We start from the raw sequence: 19,545 nt of genomic DNA on the forward strand, positions 1-19,545 counted from the left end.
AAGTAGCAGTTAGCTTGGGAAAAACTTAAGATTTGCAAAAGTGGGCTGGGGGTTGGGGGGCTCAGTGGAGAAAATAGCCCAATGGGAACTTAAGTGGACATAATGCTGACTGTTGGAATGGAGGTGGGGACTAGAATCCTGAAGTGGAATAGTCCATATGGCAACATTTAGCTGCAGATCCCACTTCCCAAGCAATGAAATGCAGGAACATGTTTTCTTCGTTTTGGTAAGCCTCCTTTTCTAGACTAATTTGGCAGCCCCACCTGCCCTTCTTTCTTACACACAGCCAGGGGCTGACTGGGCCTGTGGCTGGCTTTGACCCTACTGCTGGGCTCCATGATCCCTGCAGATGCTGACAGCAGTCCCGAAATTAAAAGATGCCTGCTTCTTGGGGAAAAAGTGATGACAAACCTAGACAGCATCTTAAAAAGCAGAGACATCACCTTGCCGACAAAGGTCCGTATAGTTAAAGCTATGGTTTTCCCAGTAGTGATGTATGGAAGTGAGAGCTGGACCATCAAGAAGGCTGATCGCCGAAGAATTGATGCTTTTGGATTATGGTGCTGGAGGAGACTCTTGAGAGTCCCATGGACTGCAAGAAGATAAAACCTATCCTTTCTTAAGGAAATCAGCCCTGAGTGCTCACTGGAAGGACAGATCCTGAAGCTGAGGCTCCGATACTTTGGCCACCTCATGAGAAGAGAAAACTTCCTGGAAAAGACCCTGATGTTGGGAAGATTGAGGGCACAAGGAGAAGAGGACAAGATGGTTGGACAGTGTTCTCAAAGCTAACATGAGTTTGACCAAACTGCGGGAGGCAGTGGAAGACAGGAGTGCCTGGCGTGCTCTGGTCCATGGGGTCACGAAGAGTAGGACACGACTAAACAACAACAACTGCTGGGCTGCCCTCCCAGTCCCTTTGGGCACCACCCATGGCTGCTTCTGCTTGTACAAGATGAAGCACCCAATTTTCAGCAATCGTACCACCACCCACTCGCCCTGCAGCCCTTTGTGCCATATCCCACACTTTTGTGGAAGATCTGGCAACTTTCAGCAGCACAGGGGGCTGCAGTGAAATAAGGAGATGAGCTTAGGTGGGCAGAAATGCTTTACATAATCTCAACTCTTCCATTCATGTAATTTTATTTTCTCCTCATTTTAGTTACAGTACTTCTCTACTGTATATATTTCCCTTTCCTGACTTCCTGTGTTGCTTCATGTCAGATTTCAATTTCTTCTAGCCGCTAATCAACTTCATGGCCTTGGTGCTTCTGTGTTCCTTTTCCTCTTTTCTCCTTAACCTCTTGGTTTGCCAACCACAAATCTTCCGTTTATACCTCCCTTCCTTTGTGCTAGTTTCTGTCTTCAGTGTTTATTTCTTGTGCTAACTTCTTCCCTAAGTAATTATTTTGTATTTTTATGTTGTGAACCACTCTGTGATCTTCAGATGAAGGGCAGTGTACAAATTTAATAAATAATACTAAACTCATTCTCACTCTTGCATTGTCCCCACCACCACCATTTTCTTTCTGTGCGTAGGCTAATGCATGTACTCTCTCTTTCTTCTTTTTACTTTGTTCAACCTTTGCAAAGTTTCCACACTCCCTCCAATTCCTCCTTCCCTTCTTTTCTTATTTTGAAAAATAAAACCCAGTACAAGTTCCAGTTTTCAGGCTCACCACTAAATACAATAATAATAATAATAATGGTGGTGAGCCTCCAAGCAGGAACTTATATTGGGTTTTTGTTGTTGTTTACAGCACCAAGCACATATTAGCTAAATGATGAATTATAATGAATTTGACACATGATATGAACTGTACCATTTTTAGCTTGTTTACACATAGGTCTGAACACAGGCGCAAACTATTTTTATACATCTTCGAGTTTGTGTGAAGAGTGTGCACTTGTGTTGTAGTTTGTGCATGTTGCTACACGGGTTGTCCACAGGCTGAATGTAACTTGCAAACACCCCTATTGCAAGGACTTTTAGTTTAAGAAATGATCCACTTTGAACTCAGTGGGATTTATTTCTAAGTAAACATAAGGCTGTGGAAAGTGCTTCTCCTTCCCTCTTCCTGAGGACATACTTGTAAACATAAAAGCTGCTTTTAGGTTTGTACATGTCTCTTCTCCCATACAGATAATACTCCTGAATGTAGAATATGTTACCTAACTTCAGACTGTTGCATAAACAAACGAGAGCACAAAGCTAATACCCAGAGGAGCAGATATATCTTTGAATTGCTCAACGCTCTGCATCTGTTTTGTTTCAGATTCTCCTATAGGCTACATTCTAATATTCCCCCTCCTCCTTAAATGCTCGAGGCTCTGTACAGCTGCCAGGAAAGGCGGGCCTCCAGCCTTTCCACCATAGCAACCTTGTCGTGCCTGCTCTGTGCAAGAGAAGACGGAAGAGAGTCAACAGCAGGCGCTGCACAGAATCAGCAGAGTAAGTTCTTCTTTTTCTTTGATTGCGTGAACCTGCTCAATTCTGTTGATAAGCTAAAAAAAAAAAAACCAGGTTAGATTATGGCCTCCCTACTATGTCTCTGTAAGTTGCAAAATAAAATAATGTGTAAAATAATGTTCAAAGGTCAGGAAGAGCCAATAGGCACACCCTGGGAATGGAGGTTTCAAAGCAATACTCCAAACCACATGCTCCAACTCAGGCAGTCCTTCATCTTTGCAATAGGGATAAATGTACCTATCCAGTGAAGTTGCCACTCCGTGTGTCTGGCAAATTGGCTTCAGACAAACAAAACAACCCTTATGCCACAATAAATTTACAGGTTTTTTTAAAGGTGTCACAAGATTTTTTGTGTTTGCTGCAAAAAAACATGTTTATGGAATTACTCCAGCAAATTGTTTTTGAGGTTTTCTTGCTGATTATGCTGTGCTACCCCAGAGTAAGTGCTTTTGGGTAATGCAATAATGCTGTTCTGATGCCATACAGAAAACATGCTTGGTTATGTGGATGTGTTTCTCCCTAAGGTGTCTCCCGTCCTACCTGATCAGAATCCGCTTGGCAGAGAGGATGTCTAAGAGCGTTCCAGTGGCTGTGGTGACTGGCTCCAACAAAGGCATTGGGCTGGCCATCGTGCGGGCTCTATGCAAGCAGTTCACTGGGGATGTTTACCTGACAGCCCGGGATGTGGAACGGGGCAAGGAGGCAGTGGCCAAGCTGCAGGCAGAAGGGCTGAAGCCACAGTTCCACCAACTGGACATAAATGACCTGCAGAGTATCCGAACCCTACGCGATTTCTTGAAGGAGAAGTATGGAGGATTAAATGTGCTGATCAACAATGCAGGGATTGCTTTCAAAGGTAAAAACAGTGTTCAGTTTTTGGAAAGAAAGTATACGGGGATCAGGTCTGCCAGGGAGCACCGCAGTCTGATACAAAAACGATCCTGTTGGTCCCTGATGAGTGGGAAGTTGAACTCACTGCAGTTACTTGGTGGTCAGGAAACTTTCATTCACCTTATTTCATATATTCTGGGGCTGAGCTTAGGGCTAAGAGCAGATGCTGAGCTGAGACCTCTGACCAAAGTTAAGTACTGGGTAAAAGTACTTTTAACAGTGTACTTTGGACCCAGTGCAGTAGTTAAATATTTGCCACACTGCTTGCGATTTTCTGGGTGCTGCTCCTTCCTGCAGCTCAGGGCAGCTTCATACACTACTGTTTTCCAACACAGAAAATGCATCAATAGGACTAAGCATGACTAAGCATGTAAATAATCCAGTGTACCAATCTTGCATATGAGTACAGTGGTACCTCGGGTTACATACGCCTCGGGTTACAAACAGAGAGCCAGTGTGGTGTCATGGTTAAGAGCGGTAGTCTCGTAATCTGGGGAACCGGGTTCGCGTCTCCGCTCCTCCACATGCAGCTGCTGGGTGACCTTGGGCCAGTCACACTTCTTTGAAGTCTCTCAGCCCCACACACCTCACAGAGTGTTTGTTGTGGGGGAGGAAGGAAAAGGAGAATGTTAGCCGCTTTGAGACTCCTTAAAGGGAGTGAAAGGCGGGATAATAAATCCAAACTCTTCTTCTTCTTCTTCGGGTTACAAACTCTGCTAACCCAGAAGTAGGACCTCGGGTTGAGCTTTGGCCCAGAATGAGAACAGAAATCGCGTGCCAGCGGCATGGCAGCAGCGGGAGGCCCCATTAGCAAAAGCGCCCCTCAGATTAAGAACGGTTTCGGGTTAAGAACAGACCTCCAGAACGAATTAAGTTCGTAACCCAAGGTACTACTGTATTCACTTCATGTACAGATATGCAACTTCATGTCTGATGAGCTACACTTGAACCTATGTTTCTTAATACATGATTAAATCTTTTGCATGCAGCAAAGCATAATCTGTGATGGAAAAGTGCAAAACATATACAATTAATGTTTGATAAAAATTCAATTTGCTTCTTGCATTTCCTGTGGAAACTATAATCAGATTAGTTAGACAATCAAACAATCATTCAGAAAAAGCTACTTTGCAGTTTGATTGTTGGTTAGTTGCAGAGACAGAAGCAGCTAAATTTTTGTTAGTGATCTTTCTCACTATACATTACATAACTGTCCCATGCAGGAAGGAAGTAATGAAAAACACAGGGTACCTGGTGGGTAGCTGGCAACTGTCTATTATTATTATTATTATTATTACTACTACTTAGCAGCAGCAGTAGTAATTATGAATGAGAGGTGATACTTTTAGCCTACTCTTAACTTTATTCTTGCACACAGAAACCATGGGTACGCAGACATAAAATCAATTGTACTTATCAACAAGGCAAATACAATGTCATGTTCTACAACAGAAATGAAATTATTCCATCTAGATTTAATGTGGGTTTGTGTGTTATTGTTATTTTGTAATTTAAACATCTGGACACAATAAAATAAATGTCATTCCCTCTCTTGGCATGTACAAGCAGCCAGAACTGTGGCAAACAATGCTAACTCAAGTGAATGCAGATGGTGTGGGAGCTTTGCACATCTTCAACCTGTTTAAAAAATTGTATGACACCCTAGACAGTTTTGACATGTGTGTTTGTGACAGCCACCCTAGGTCTTGTGCCATCTGGGGAGAGGGTGTTCCTGGCTAGCATAGAGTGCACCCCTCTACTCAGCAGAGTCTCCCCCTTTAAACAATAGGTGCCATTAGACGAGGTGTAAACTATTTCCACAAGGCTGTCCTTTATCAGCCGGCCTCCAAATTTCCCTGGGGTCTCCTTGAAGCCTCGTAATGTAGTGTGGCATTCCATCTTCTAAGCTTGAAGGTGTTAAAAATAAGCCAAGACCACACAGGGTTATGAAACAAGTTCTAAAGTTTACTAAACCTGGAAAAATGTGGAGATTTAAGAAAAAGATATGCAGTGCAAAAGTTACAGAAAAGCAGTACCGTATATTCCCTTTAAAGCAAAATGGATTAAACCACCATCTACTTTTCCCTGGACGAAACAATCCCTTAATCCAGGTTTACAAAGTTTTTCCTTGTCAGGTTGAGTTCCTTGAACTGCCCATCTCCTACTTTTATATTGTTATGAGTTGGGAGGAGGGGAGCCTGTATGCCTGAACCCCTCTTCTAATTCCTGGATCCAGCACATTTTCAGTTACTGAAATGGCTGGCTAATGAGTCATGACGGTAAGGGAGTGGCTCTGTGCCAGAGGGCCAGGGTGGAGGGTTGAGTGATATGAGCTAGAAGCTGGATGCAAAAGCTGCAGGCTGGAAATCCAGAGAGAAAGCCAGGCCTGATTTCTGCTGGAATCCAAGGCTGGGGCTGTGGGAGAAGCAAAGCTCTCTTGGGGCATTAATGCTGTAAACTCCTCCATTGCCTCTTGGGCTTGCCAATCAGAAGGTCGGCAGTTCAAATCCACACAACAGGGTAAGTTCCTATTGCTCTCTCCCAGCTTCTGCCAACCTAGAAGTTCTAACGCACACCAGTGCAAGTAGATAAATAGGTACCACTGTGGCGGGAAGGTAAACGGTGTTTCTGTGCGCTCAGGCATGCCTCATGATGTCCCATTGCCCCAGTAGCGGTATAGTCATGATCCGGAAAGCTGTCTGCGGACAAATACCAGTTCCCTTGGCCTGAAGCGAGATGAGCGCCGCAACCCCATAGTTGCCTTTGACTGGGTTTAACCATCCAGGGGTCCTTTACCTTTACCTATGTATATATACTGTATATCATAAAGACATCACAGCCTCTGCCATGCCTTATTCCAAAAGGAAAGCGTAGGTGCCTGAACCCCTGGAATCTTGCACTATTCAGAGATTGGGATGATGTGCAATAATATAGATTCCTGTCAGTCACATGAAGCACCTTAGCCAGAGATGAGGCAACTCTCACATACCAAGGAGTTTTAATTAACTTGATATTTGAGCCTTGAGGTATTTGCTAGGTTTCCAAGTTAACCGTATAATCCCCCAAACAAGCAGACAGGTTATCAAACAAGTAAAATATACAACAGCTGGCTGGGGGTTGATGGGATAGTCTAAAACATCTGGAGGGCACCAAGTTGTTAAAGGCTGTAGTAAGGTATAAGTGGAATGTTCATTAATGTTACAGCTGCACAATGTACTGGTAATTTCAACTAACATTGACCATAAGTGGACTATGTTGTTTGCCATTTTAGTGTACATGCCAGAAAGACTGTGTGCATTTGTACCTTAATGCATATTTTTTTATTTCCGTTTTCTTTGCCCAATAAAAAGTGGAGGACCCCACACCGTTTCCTACACAAGCAGAAGTGTCCATGAAAACGAACTTCTTTGCAACCAGAAATATTTGCAACGAGTTATTACCACTTATTAAACCGCAAGGTGAGCTTTGCATTTTCATCCTGCAGAAGTAAATATTATATTTTTAAATAGTCACAACCCATCCTGGGACCTTATAGTAGGGCAGGTAGGAAATAAAAATGAATAATTATTAATAACAACAGACAAACAGATAGATAGACAGACAGACCAACTGAGCTTTTCAAGTCTGATCCTGTTCTTTACAGCCATCGCGTAAAGAGGATAGGATAGCACTCTTGATGTAGTACATGAAACAAGAGACAAATAGAAGTTGAACTAAGCCAGATAGGGCTTAGTGAGGTTTATCACATGGATTTATTGAAGAAGAAGAAGGGGTGGGAGGAGCAAACTGGATTTGTTTTCTGCTCTGTGTGATACAATATTGTAAAATCAGCAGCCTGTCAGATGATTCAGATTTCTAGCTATTTTGAGAAGCTAGTGAAATTACTGGCATCATACTGCACTATTGATCAACTCTAACTGCTGCATTCTATCTTGAAATGTCCAAACATTGTATACAGTGCTTTTTTCTGCATACCTTTGAGTACCCCCCCAAAAAAGTGTTGTGTGTATGTGTTAAATGCCATTGTGATAGCCTTCAGAGCTATTGAACTCAAATTACACAGTATATATATTTTAGATTTTTTGTCAACCATTTCTTATTTTAGAATATCTCTATAGCATCATAGAAAGGTTTCTGTTCTCGTGTATGAAACTTGCTTATGATTTATTCTTCATTATTTACTTGCTGTATGACACTTATTATTTCTACTTGCTCTGCAGAGTATTGGGTTGTACGCAATCATGGGTGTAGCCAAGGGGGTAGCAGCTCCCCTAAAATAATACAAATAAATACAAATCTGAGGTTCTGCCGCCCTAACAAAAATCCTGGCTACGCCCATGTACCCAACGTTAGCATTACTCAGAGGGGACCCATTATAAATAATTGGCTTGCCTAACTTAGGTCTGCCCAGTAGTTCTACTTTGAATGCAACTCAGTTGGATATGGCCCATTGGTTATTATGGAATTATCTTCTCTCTTTTTTTGTCACAGGAAGAGTAGTGAATGTCTCCAGTGTCATGAGTGTCCGGGCCTTGGGCATGTGCAGCCCAGAACTACAGCAGAAGTTTCGGAGTGAGACAATCACTGAAGAGGAACTAGTGAAACTCATGGAAAAATTTGTAGAAGACACCAAGAAGGGAGTGCATGAGAAGGAGGGCTGGCCAAATACAGCTTATGGGGTGTCCAAAATCGGGGTAACGGTTTTGTCCAGAATTCAAGCAAGGCGCCTGAATGAGACAAGAAAAGGTGATGGTATTCTTCTGAATGCCTGTTGCCCTGGCTGGGTCAGGACTGACATGGCAGGTCCTAAAGCCCCAAAATCTCCTGATGAGGGAGCTGAGACTCCAGTGTATTTGGCCCTTTTACCCGCTGGTGCTGATGGGCCCCACGGGCAGTTTGTTAGTGACAAAACAGTTCAACCTTGGTGAATTTTGGCATGTGCCCAATTTTATGGAGCACCATTCTAGTTGAGATCCCATAGGCGTCTGCTCCCTACTGAGCCTCCAGTGCCTGCTGAAGACTAATTTTATTCCAGCAGGCATTTTAATTGTAGTTTTCTTTTATAGTTTTAACTGATTTTTATTTTTTGTATTCTTTGAAATCACTTAAAGGCTATTGTAGTGAAGTGCTATATAAATTGTTTTAATAATAACTAATAAATAAAATAACTGGAGCTTATCTGAGATATTGCAGCTGGCTCTTAATGAGTAGAGCTCTTGAAAAGAGGAGGATGGATGGAGAATTTTTTTTGACCTTCCCTGTTGCTCTGTGGTCAGTTACAATCACAATATTAATTTAAACACTGTACAACTTCACACGTAAAGAAACATGTGCATCTCTCTCATCCACATACACAAACACCTGTCGCTACTCGCATGTGGTGTGTTTTTTTTTTTTTACATCTTTAGTGCTGCCTTCACCCTTAAAAAAAATAGAGATGCTTATATCAAGGGCCATGCCCTGTAACCCTAGATTAATAGCTGCCAGCTGTAGTTATTCAATGTGGAGGAAAATACAGACATAGCCAACATAGTTAAACAAAATAAAATAAAGATCCCTGTCATATGAGCCCTTGCATTGAAAATCAGCTGCTGGCTAAAATGATGCCCTATAATTAAACTCTTAATTCCTACTATTTTGTTATATCCCTCCTGTAAAAAAAAGAAGTGGAGCCAAAAGCTTGCTGTTCCTTCTTTTACATCTCTACTACTTGTAAGAAAATGAGAATGCAAAAACACTTTGCAGGAGAAATTAAATGCAATTATATTGGTACGGCTAACCTATTCTATATATGTAACTCTGAATCAGGCAAATAGTATTTTACATGAACTTTTGTGAGATTTGAATAAATTATGAACTGTTACAATGACCTGCTTATTTAGAGCTTCTTAACATCATGATTAAAGTTTATTAGGTTACTTTTTAAATATTCTTTCAAAGCCAAGTATGATCAACAAACCAATCACAAACCCAGTTATCCATGTTCCTAAAGATCAAATCACCCACTACCATGATCAGAAAAGGGAACCAGAACTGCTATGTTGGGAGAAAGAGGCGAGCTTTCCAGAGAAGCCCCCACCAGAATACTTCCCATCTCACTGATCTGTTCCAGCAGCTGGAGCAGATTTGCAGAATCAAAGCTGTTGGTGGAACAAAGATTGAGTGGGATGCAATTATCATGTCCTATGAAGGTCTCATCTACAAACCTCTGTTTATCCAGGTCAACTACCTTGGTCCCAAGGCAGCAAATTACGGTAACTCCCTGAGGTCCAGGACTGATTTGCACTGATTACCCCAGCCCTGATTCTGTCCATCAGGAAGACATACAACATTCTGTGCTACACTGGATAGCTCCCACACCTCTGCTGGCATTCTACCAGCAGATATTGTTGTTGAGTGAGTTAATTTACTTGGGAACCTGGGGCTTGTAAGTTCACTAAGGGGAGGGACACAGTAGTCTGCCCTGTTGCTGAACTCGCTTGGCTGCTTTACTCACTTTGGCTTGAGGCTCAGCTTTGACACTTGAGCAAGCAGAAATGCATATTCAGTCTAGTCTCTCCTAGGTTGTTCTACATTTGTAGCCCTGGCTAAACTCCTCCAGCTGCTGATGCAGGAGGTCCTCATTTTAAAATCGCAGAGAGCTGCTCCTCAGCTACTAGTTTCATCCAATCCAGGAATATGATCCAGCATACAATACAATCCAGCAGGAATATGAAAGGTGGGTTAGGTTAATATACATACAGTATGTGCATGTTATTTCTGAGCAATGAATCATTCAAGGGATACAGCAGTCAAGCAAGGTTCAGCTCACTGGAGGCTGTGATATTTTTTGCAATATATGGTTTATTTATAAAGTGGTTTACAAAAAACCCAAAAGTACTTCTAAAAATCTACAAGCATAGTTAAAATATACAAGGCCAGTGTAGTAGTAGTAGTAGTAGTAGTAATACCACAAAGGGAAATCCAAATTCTTCCCCGATCCCCAAAGCACAATCCTCAATTTTGCCAATAGTGAAACATCAGGTAACATTTGATCTTGCTCTCTTGTGGAAATACTGTATTTTTTGCTCTATAAGACTCACTTTTTCCCTCCTAAAAAGTAAGGGTAAATGTGTGTGCGTCTTATGGAGCGAATGTAGGCTGCGTAGCTATCCCAGAAGCCAGAACAGCAAGAGGGATTACTGCTTTCACCGCGCAGCGATCCCTCTTGCTGTTCTGGCTTCTGAGATTCAGATTTTTTTTCCTCCTTGTTTTCCTCCTCCAAAAACTAGGTGCGTCTTGTGGTCTGGTGCGTCTTATAGAGCGAAAAATACAGTAGCTGCCCACATGCCCCAAACAGGAAAAGCCAATGACGGATAGCACGGAGTAGTGACTGAGCGGAGAAAACACAGCATGGAAATACAGTATTTCATCAGGGGCCACCCACTGATGGCTGGGGAAATAACGGAATACCTATGCAAAACCGATGACTAAAAAAAGTGTGGACAGAAACATGTCCGTCATACGTAGATAAAAATTAGACTCGACTGACCTAATAAAGCCCCCTCTGGAAACACCTTTTACAACCAAAAGCCAAAGAGTTGAAAAGGATCGCTAACCTTAATCTCCCAACCTTTCAACAGTATCATTTCGGTTTTTTTGCAGGATCCAGCCAATGGATCCAGGGACTCAGATTAAGCCCCTCTTTTAATTACGAGATTGGCATTTCCCAAACTACCCTGTACTCCGAGATTAGTGCCACACTCGAACCAAAACAATCCCGCAGTCTCCGCTTCTGCCAGCAGGTGGAGCTAGTGACGTGCCCAAACGCGCGATGTTGGGACGCACCATCTCAGCGGGCGGGGTGGGGTTGGGAAGCTGCGCCTTTGAATCCGGCTTTAACATCGCCAAGGCGAGCTGTCCATGCTCAAGCGGCTGGAAAGCCCATAACGGGGACGAGGCGTGGCCCCGCGCCACTTTATAGAAAAAGCGGGGTCCCGTAAATCTTGCTATCACTATTCTCCTCCCCCCCCGCGCTTCGAAATGGTACTCCCCCATCCGGCAAGGGCAAGGGGAGGGTGCGAAGAGGAGGCGTAGTAGCCCGGGCGCCATGGCGACGGGAGATTCCGCCCCCGCCCTTCCTTGTAGTCTCTGGCTCCCGCCTCGGCCCCGCCCAGCCGCGGGACACGTCGCAGGAGAGGGAAGCGGCCGGGGAGCTTGAGCGAAGCTGCGGCGGCGACGCGCGCCCTTCCTCCGCGGTGGGAGCAGCAGTAGCAGTAGCAGCAGCAGCCAGCGCGACGCCTCTGCCGCCTGCTCCTTCCTCAGTTGGTGAGTAGGGAAGATGGGGGACAATGTGCTGCTACATTTGAGGAAGCCCAGCCAGCCAATGCTTCCTCTTTCCCCTCCCTTTTCTGCATAGGGAGGACGGCTTGGGGGGGGGGGCTTCTTCCCTCCACGAAGGGACCACTTTGCCCCCCGACCAATGAAGCGCAGGTGGGGAAACAAAGCAAACATCCCATTTTCTCCCTTAAGCAGGATGTCTCTCTCTATATATATTTCTGAAATGGTGCTTATTCCTGATTTCAACCAAGGAGGGGGAAAAGGTGGAAACCAGCGCTCTCCTTCGCTTCTCCACATAGGCAGGCGTAGAAATGTAGAGGGCATAAACACGTGTTTGTTTGTTTGTTTGCTTGCTTGCTTGCTTGCTTGCTTTGTTTGTTTACGTGTTTAGCAGTGCCTGCGATTCTACAGGTTGTCTGTATCCTGCTGCCCGCCCCCCTCTCGGGTGCTTCTGCAGCTGCCTGTTATGTTGCTGCTGCTGGAGAACAGCTGTTGGGTTGTGTTTGCTATGTAGGAGCAGCAGCCTGTCAAAGGCGAGGAGAGGGAAAGAAGGGCGGGGGGGGGGAGGAAAAGCTGTTTTACTGCATAATCGATGCTGCATCTTTCCCCACCTCGCCTTATTTGCACACCATTGTGTGTCTGAATGATCTGGCAGAGCTGAAATGAAGGGGGGGTGATTTGAGAGAAGCACTGATTTTAGCACCAGTAAACAGGCTCGGTAGAACAGGTTTGGCTTCCGCAGGACAATGCATCACTGCCAAACGCTGCAGTTTTTCCCTGTCTGTAAGCAAAATGGAGAGAAGTAGAGGGCATTGTAACAATATTTACATGAATGGTCTATTGTCCCCGTTTTATGAGTCTTGTGTGTGCTTTGACCAGAATTTGCATTTTAAAAACAAATGTCTGGTTGCTGTTTTTCTTTTAGTGCATTTTGTTTTATTCTGTACTTGATCTTTTTTCCCAGAATAAGTTCCTAATTGTCCTGTGTTCTTTGTTCATTTTCAAGGCCGTCATACTTGGATAACAAACCCTCATTATCCATGGTTCCCAAACCTTTAGTGGCCTTTTAAAAATAAGAATTTTAGCAGTGCAGCTTTACATGGTGTAGTGCACCATTTGATTCAAGATGTTGTAATTGATGTAGGTTTTCCCTTCTCACTTACTGATTGAGGCATAGGGACCATATCCAAGATGTAAGCTGGCAATGGGTGAGTTGCCAGGCTACCAGTGATTGGTGACACTCTTAATTAGGGTTTTGAAAACCAGACTTAAAGTTTAGAGCATACAAAGGGCCATCAAGGTTCTGAATGATAGCCATCAAATTTTAGTGACAGAACATATACAGTGGTACCTTGGGTTACAAACACCTACAAACACTTCAGGTTATAGACTCCGCTAACTCGGAAATAGTACCTCGGGTTAAGAACTTTGCCCCAGGATGAGAACAGAAATCGCACAGCGGCAGTGGGAGGCCCTATTAGCTGAAGTGATACCTCATGTTAAGAACAGTTTCAGGTTAAGAACGGACCTCTGGAATGAATTAAGTTCGTAACCAGAGGTAATTTGGATTAGGGGGCAGATCTGATCACTTTATTTCTTCTGCACACTTCTGATAATAGAGGATGTTTGTCCTTGCAGCCCTTGACCAGGAATATTTCTGCCTGCTTCACAGGAGGTATTGATAAGAATACAGCTGCTTAGAGGGACTTCTACTGGACTAGAGTCTGAAAAAGGCTAGTAAAATGAGAAAAATAGCAGCTGTACATTTTGTCTCATATCTCACTTCCTTGACTGCTAGAAGCTTACTCTTTTTAGAAGGATGTTAGCTGGTCACCTGGGGCTCATGCTGTGTGGGACAATTCACCTCCACACACATAGATACCTTTGCTGGTGCTTTCTTCAAACTGGTTTCTGGGAGGCCGTTAGGGTTTCCAAATAGCAGTTCTGAATACTGAGTTGATCTTGTCTCTTTTGTGGCCTCTTTTGACTGTGTCTTTCCCTTATTAAACTCCCCTGCCACCATGAAGTCATGGCCATTTGCCTGAAAAATACACAACACTTTCTCTCATGGTTATTAAGATGTGGCACATACAACATCATTTTCTACGTGGCTGATAGTAATGAAAGCTGCTGAAAGGCCCAGCATGAAAATTTTATTGACTATTAAAATATATGAGCCATATTCAACTAGGACATTGCACTTGCAGAAGCCAGGACAAGGCCTTCTGCTAGCACAATACGATTTCCCTTGAGAGAACCCTTGGAACAGTGTGCAAGGGAAGGAGAGAGAGAGTATTGTTACATATAGTAAGCAAAAATGCTGTCACCGATGGAAAGATACCCTTAGCGCTGCAGCAAATACAGCCCGTAGCTTCTAAAGTCATATGATAAGAATGGCTGGTATGTTTCTCCAAGATCCCCCACTAAATAATATAGCATACTGAGCAGCTTTCTTAATCTAAGAAAGCAACTCCTTCTATCTACATTTGCTTTTGCCTTCATAAAGAGTTAATTGTTAACTTGCTCACTGAGGCTTCCGGGAAAGTGTTCAGTTCCTGTTTACATCTGCCTCTGTGAATTAAAACATCAGTTTACTGACAGATGGACAAAAAAATAATCACTACATTTATTTTATTAAATGTTAAGTAAATGAAAACATAGTATTAGAAGCAATATATGCAGTTGCTAAGTTTGGCAAACCAATTAAACCAAGTCAGGCTTCTTCAAACTCGGCCCTCCAGATGTTTTGAGACTATAATTCCCACCATCCCTGACCACTGGTCCTGCTAGCTAGGGATCATGGGAGTTGTAGGCCAAAAACATCTGGAGGGCCGAGTTTGAAGAAGCCTGAACCAAGTGATGCACATGGGAATGGAGTTTGGAACCGGTGGCCATCCAGCTGTTTCTGGACTACAACTCGCATCTAGACTACAACATCATCTGGAGGGCCACAGGCTAGCCACACCTGCTTCAAGTTTCACTCTGAGTCAATTGCAACAAATGCCTAAAACCTATTTTCTTTTAGTATTGAAGTGTGTACTGTTAGACCCTAATGACAGGCTTGCCATATATAATTATGGACTCCTTTCCATTGCTGCTGGTTAAAATGTTTGATATACAACATAAGTAGCATATATACTGCCTTTTCCTATTATGTTTGTTAATTTAATCCCAAAACATGGTTTGTAATTATGTGCATGAAAAGGTTTGGGTGGCAGGCTCATGTGCGCGCCCAGCCTCGAGTTGTCATGTTGTCCAAACTGGACAAACCATTGCTTACTTGTTTGCCAAAATCAATCCCTGACTTGTAGGTAAACAGTGATCTACTCCAGTTCAGACAAAATTGCAAGTTATGGTTTGCTGAGAATCCGGAAGCAAGTGCAGAAATCATGTGCATGAAGTGGTAGAGAGTCCACACAAACCCGAGGCTCAAGCCTGTTTGTGCATGTAATGCCAAGTTGTAGTCTGAACCAATTTGCAGTAATTTTAATTTTTAGATGCTTATTTGAGCCTGAAAAACTGTGATTTGTTAACCATTAGTGCTGTTTGACATGCAACACCATGCTTTGGTTATACAACTGAACCGGCATAGGATTCACGAATTACGAGTACCGAGTAGAGCAATTGTCTATTGTCATTCTTACAGTGAATAAATAGAAACCTCTTGGTTTCCCATAACAGAAAAATTACTAATCTGATTCCAGTGAGAGCAATTTTAATATAAAATACTAGGGTTTCTAGATGAAGAAAAAAGCAGACATGTCTGTAGCAATACTATTTCAAGTATCAACACAGCCTTAAATGTTAACGGGTATTTTGTCCTAGAAAGTGGGACGTTCTAGTTTATGTGAATGTGTGCAGTTTGGAGTATTTAATTATCTTATCATGTCACATTATCACTAAAATAACTGATGAGTAACTTTCTTGTATTTCCGAGATTTTGTATGAAACAGTGAATGGTCCTTGCAGTTTCAAAGCATCTTTGGAACTGAACTACAACCTCAAAGCAGTGGGATCACATTTTTTGGTAGAATTTAATTCAGCAAGAAGAGCATTAAATCAGCTAAGCTTGTGTGTTTAGTGACCCTCATTAAGGATAACTGCATATGCATTTCACAGATAATGAGTACAGTATATAAAATGCCATTAAGATCTGATCAGAGTTTGTTTTTGTTTCTGTTTCCAAGAACATTTTGGCTATGAAAATTTAAAATGGACCCTGAAGAGCAGGAGCTGCTCGGTGATTATAGATACAGAAATTATTCTTCAGCAATTGATAAAGCTTTAAGGAACTTTGAATCATCGAGTGAATGGGCAGATCTTATATCTTCTCTTGGTAAACTTAACAAGGTACAGTATCTGTTTTTTGTTTGTTTTTTGCTGTTCTTACTGTTGTTAAAAAAAATAAAAATGATTTTTTTATAGCACATAATGACAGCTAGTAGATAGGTTTACAGTTTGTATATCATTCTGACAAGCTGTTGATAAGCAGATTCTCGATGGTATTGTAGTACAAAAGGCAATTGCAAAATGAAACAAACCAGTTTTTACAGAAGTACAAAAGGCAGCTGCAAATGATAGTTTGGAGGGACAGATAGTGGCAGATCAATAAAACCATCCAAACAGCCATGCTGGATTGTGTGGACAACTATGCTTCCAAAAATCCAGTTGAATCTCTTGAAATTGTAGCTTCTTTGATATTTCCTAAGTCATTTCCTAAGTTCCTAAGCAACTTCCCATATCACAGACGTGAGTTAACAGTGTTTTTTACCCTGTGTAGTGTGACAACGTTCAAGAATGGTTGGTCACTTTTCTGTTGTGGTTTGAACGCGTTGTGATGGAACCAAGTTGCACATATAACAGCAAAATTCTCACTTCGTATTTCATGTCACTAAGGAGCTCAGCTTTGTTGCCATCTTAAGTGTACCACTCAGTGAAGGGGGGGTGAGTCTCAGGGTCAAACACCAATTTCGGCCCTTCAGGCCTTTCTATATGGCCCTCAGCTCTCCCCAGCCATATCCCTCTCCTGCCTTGATTTACACGCTCAGTTATTAATAATTTTTGCCTGGCTAGAATGTGTCCTTAAGCTTGGGTAATGCTTCTTGTTTGTCTGGATGGAAGATAGAAGAAGGGTGTGTGAGTATGTGTAGAAACTAGTTTACTGTACAAAAGTAAAATTCATGTTCATTGCTCTGCCTCCTTTAGCCTCTGGCACTGCCTACCACAGCCATGTGCCACCTCGCAGAAGGTTATCCAAAAGGGAATGTGGCACTCGGGATTAAAAAGGTTCTTCATCCCTGCCTTAGCACTTTGACTCCAAAAAAGCATCGTTCTGGATGCAGCTGTGCAAAGCAAGGGCTTATAGTTAAACAGCAGCATATATAAGCTATCATAAACAGAATATTTGCTTACCCTGATGCCAGAGGTGGGGAATCTCTACCCTGCAAGCCTAATTAGGCCTGGTGCTGGTCCAGATTTGACCCATGAAAGAATTTGTCAGAAACCACTCCTACATATGCAGCTAGGAAGGAACTGTCAGGATCTTAAAGAGAGCTCCTGATTCTTCCTTTGCAATAGGAGCTCCCTATCAACACCAGTCAGTTGGGATCAGCCGCCCTGGGGAGTTAGTTCCCTGTCGGCAGCTCCCTAGTGCATCCAAAAGAGTTGGAAAAAACGATTCGCAGTACTTTCAATCCAAGCCATTTCCTGTGCAGAGGGGGAAATGCCCTCTTTAAAACAGAGTATTTCTTTCTCTCCAGAGCAAGCTCTTTTGAAGGCACTCTCCCAGTTCCTTCCAGCTGATTGACACCTGTCAAAGCTCAAAGGAAGTCTGTGTAACTCCCAGTTGGTGGTTATGGCAACCTATTCTGAAGATGTACTTTCCGTGTCAATCACCTGATGTCATTACGATGCAAGAAGATGGCTCTGTTGACCTTGATCCTCGATCTAGTTATGCACACGGAACCTGCTTCCACTTTTCCACTCAGTGCCAGTAGCTGGGAGGCTTGCGTCCAGCCAGCTTACCAAATACTGTAGATCACTTCATCTTCCTTTGTGCTGGGATAAGCTTCCTCCCAAGGAAGGCAAAATCTTTGAAGAGTTCTCTCTCCAGGGACCCTGGTGTTCTTCAGTCTTCATGCGATATCTCCTGAGACGAATTCTCCAACCCTAATTTGGCGTGTTCCCCTTCCTACCTCCTTTCCCCCCATTGTTTCCTACCCTTCTTCTATCTCTGACTTGATTTTGATCCAGCTGTGTGCCTAAGGGGAATGTGCAGCCTCCTGCTCCCCTCTCAACCCATCTCTTCCTTTCCCCAATTAAGGGGTCTCAAGGGAAACAAGTTGCCTTCCTTTAGAGACTGAAGGAACCTTTAAAACCTTGCTTACTTTCAGTTTCCCATCATTGCCTTTGCCTGCATGACACTTGTTTCTGTAGAGTAAAACCATGACCCATAATTCAAAAGGAAAAGTTCCCTTTAGCTTTGGTAAATCAGCTGCGATAAACTCCTAGGTCCCTGTGAGGCCTTAAGACAAGACTTCCACACGTTCCATTTTTCCCTGGAACAGGGAAATATCTGTGCTTCCTTTTTTCTATCTCCACAATAATTCCTCTAGTTTCACTGTTCTCTGTCCTGTCCCAAACTTCATTTCGTTTTCAGCTTGAGTTAGCCCCAAGGGAATTAGGCCTCCCATGCAGCCTGACAGATCGGTTCCCACCCCCTTTGAACCACTTGAGAATTGCTGAAGGTCTTTGCCAGGCATAGGCAACCTCGGCCCTCCAGATGTTTTGGGATTACAATTCCCATCATCCCTGACCACTGTTAGCTGTCCTGTTAGCTAAGGATCATGGGAGTTGTAGTCCCAAAACATCTGGAGGACCGAGTTTGCCTATGCCTGGTCTTGGCAGACCATTTAATGAGTTTTCTGTCTGTTGCAGCAATTGCAGTTTCATAGAATTCAAATGGCAAGTTGTACAACGTAAGAAGCAATAAAAATACAATACAATTAAAAATCAGCATGAATCTTCAGTGCTATCTTTCATCTTCAACCACAAATTCAGACTAGGTCTGGGCAATATATCAGTATATCACTGAGTGAAACCGCCATCCCACTCTGCCCTCATGCGATGGAGAGGGAAAAACAAGCTATATCGGTGAGGTGCCGAGACAGCTTGTTCCTCTGCATCTTTAAACTGCTCAGCTGAGGACACCGCCCCCCCCCCCAGCTGAGCAGCGCAAACAAGTTGCATTGTCCCAGCCCACAAGCCTGGGTGAAACCGCCTCACCCCTTGAGATGAGAGCTGGGGCAGTTTCACCTGGTGTCTCGCGGGCAGAGGCCAATATAGCTTGTTTTTTCAACATCACGGTATATTGGCTGGTGATATACCGTGATGTTGAAAAGCTGGTAATTCAGACACTCTGCAGATCACCTGAAATTTAGCTCATGGAACACTGGGGGTCCATGGAGCTTGGGAAACCCTGGTTTAGGCTATGCTTTGCTTGCACATTCCTCAATACCTGTTTGTTCCACAGATGCACACTTACTAATCCTTTCGTTGTTTTGCAGTAACCTATATCAGGGGTGGGAAACTGGATCCAGAAAGTGTGCTGGATTGTTGTATCTTCCCCACTCCCTTTGGGTGGCTAGAGGTGCCTGCCCCAATGACATCAAGTGCCCCAAGTGGGCCATCTGGGGTAGTGAGGTGGTGCCATATTACCATCCTTCTGACAAAAGCATTGCTGCCACTTACCTAAATGGTGCGAGGTAGGTCAGGGTGGCAGCAAGGTAGAAACTGCACAGGCACCCTGGTGGGAGCGCTGGATTGGCACTCTTGGCGCACCCGTGTAGCCTTGACTTCACCAGCAC

At 43.4% G+C, this 19,545-nt stretch overlaps 2 protein-coding genes across 4 annotated transcripts in view; both read left to right on the plus strand.

The window, feature by feature from the left end:
* The first annotated feature begins 1,085 nt into the window (after positions 1 to 1,085).
* LOC310676656 (carbonyl reductase [NADPH] 1-like) lies at positions 1,086 to 9,227 on the plus strand. Of its 2 annotated transcripts, none has more exons than XM_083438737.1 (4): positions 1,086 to 2,452; positions 2,995 to 3,326; positions 6,712 to 6,819; positions 7,853 to 9,227. In XM_083438737.1, exons 2-4 carry the CDS (start codon positions 3,038 to 3,040, stop codon positions 8,287 to 8,289), a joined length of 834 nt encoding a protein of 277 aa, XP_083294863.1. In that variant the 5' UTR covers positions 1,086 to 2,452; positions 2,995 to 3,037; the 3' UTR covers positions 8,290 to 9,227. The 2 variants fall into 2 exon arrangements, with proteins under 2 accessions (XP_083294863.1, XP_083294864.1); XM_083438738.1 differs by having other exon boundaries at positions 2,235 to 2,452; positions 3,019 to 3,326.
* Positions 9,228 to 11,408: 2,181 nt separating this feature from the next.
* The window catches only part of DOP1B (DOP1 leucine zipper like protein B), a 69,266-nt gene continuing 61,129 nt past the window's right edge, over positions 11,409 to 19,545 (plus strand). The window contains exons 1-2 of one of the 2 annotated variants that reach the window (XM_083438666.1): positions 11,409 to 11,668; positions 15,868 to 16,030. In XM_083438666.1, the coding sequence (XP_083294792.1) occupies positions 15,893 to 16,030 (138 nt within the window). In that variant the 5' untranslated portion in view covers positions 11,409 to 11,668; positions 15,868 to 15,892. The remainder of the gene's footprint in view (positions 11,669 to 15,867; positions 16,031 to 19,545) is intronic. The other variant, XR_014510657.1, reaches the window with a different exon arrangement.

Source organism: Podarcis tiliguerta (assembly GCF_965153285.1).
Source record: "Podarcis tiliguerta genome assembly, chromosome: 4".
Taxonomy (NCBI): Eukaryota; Metazoa; Chordata; class Lepidosauria; order Squamata; family Lacertidae; genus Podarcis; species Podarcis tiliguerta.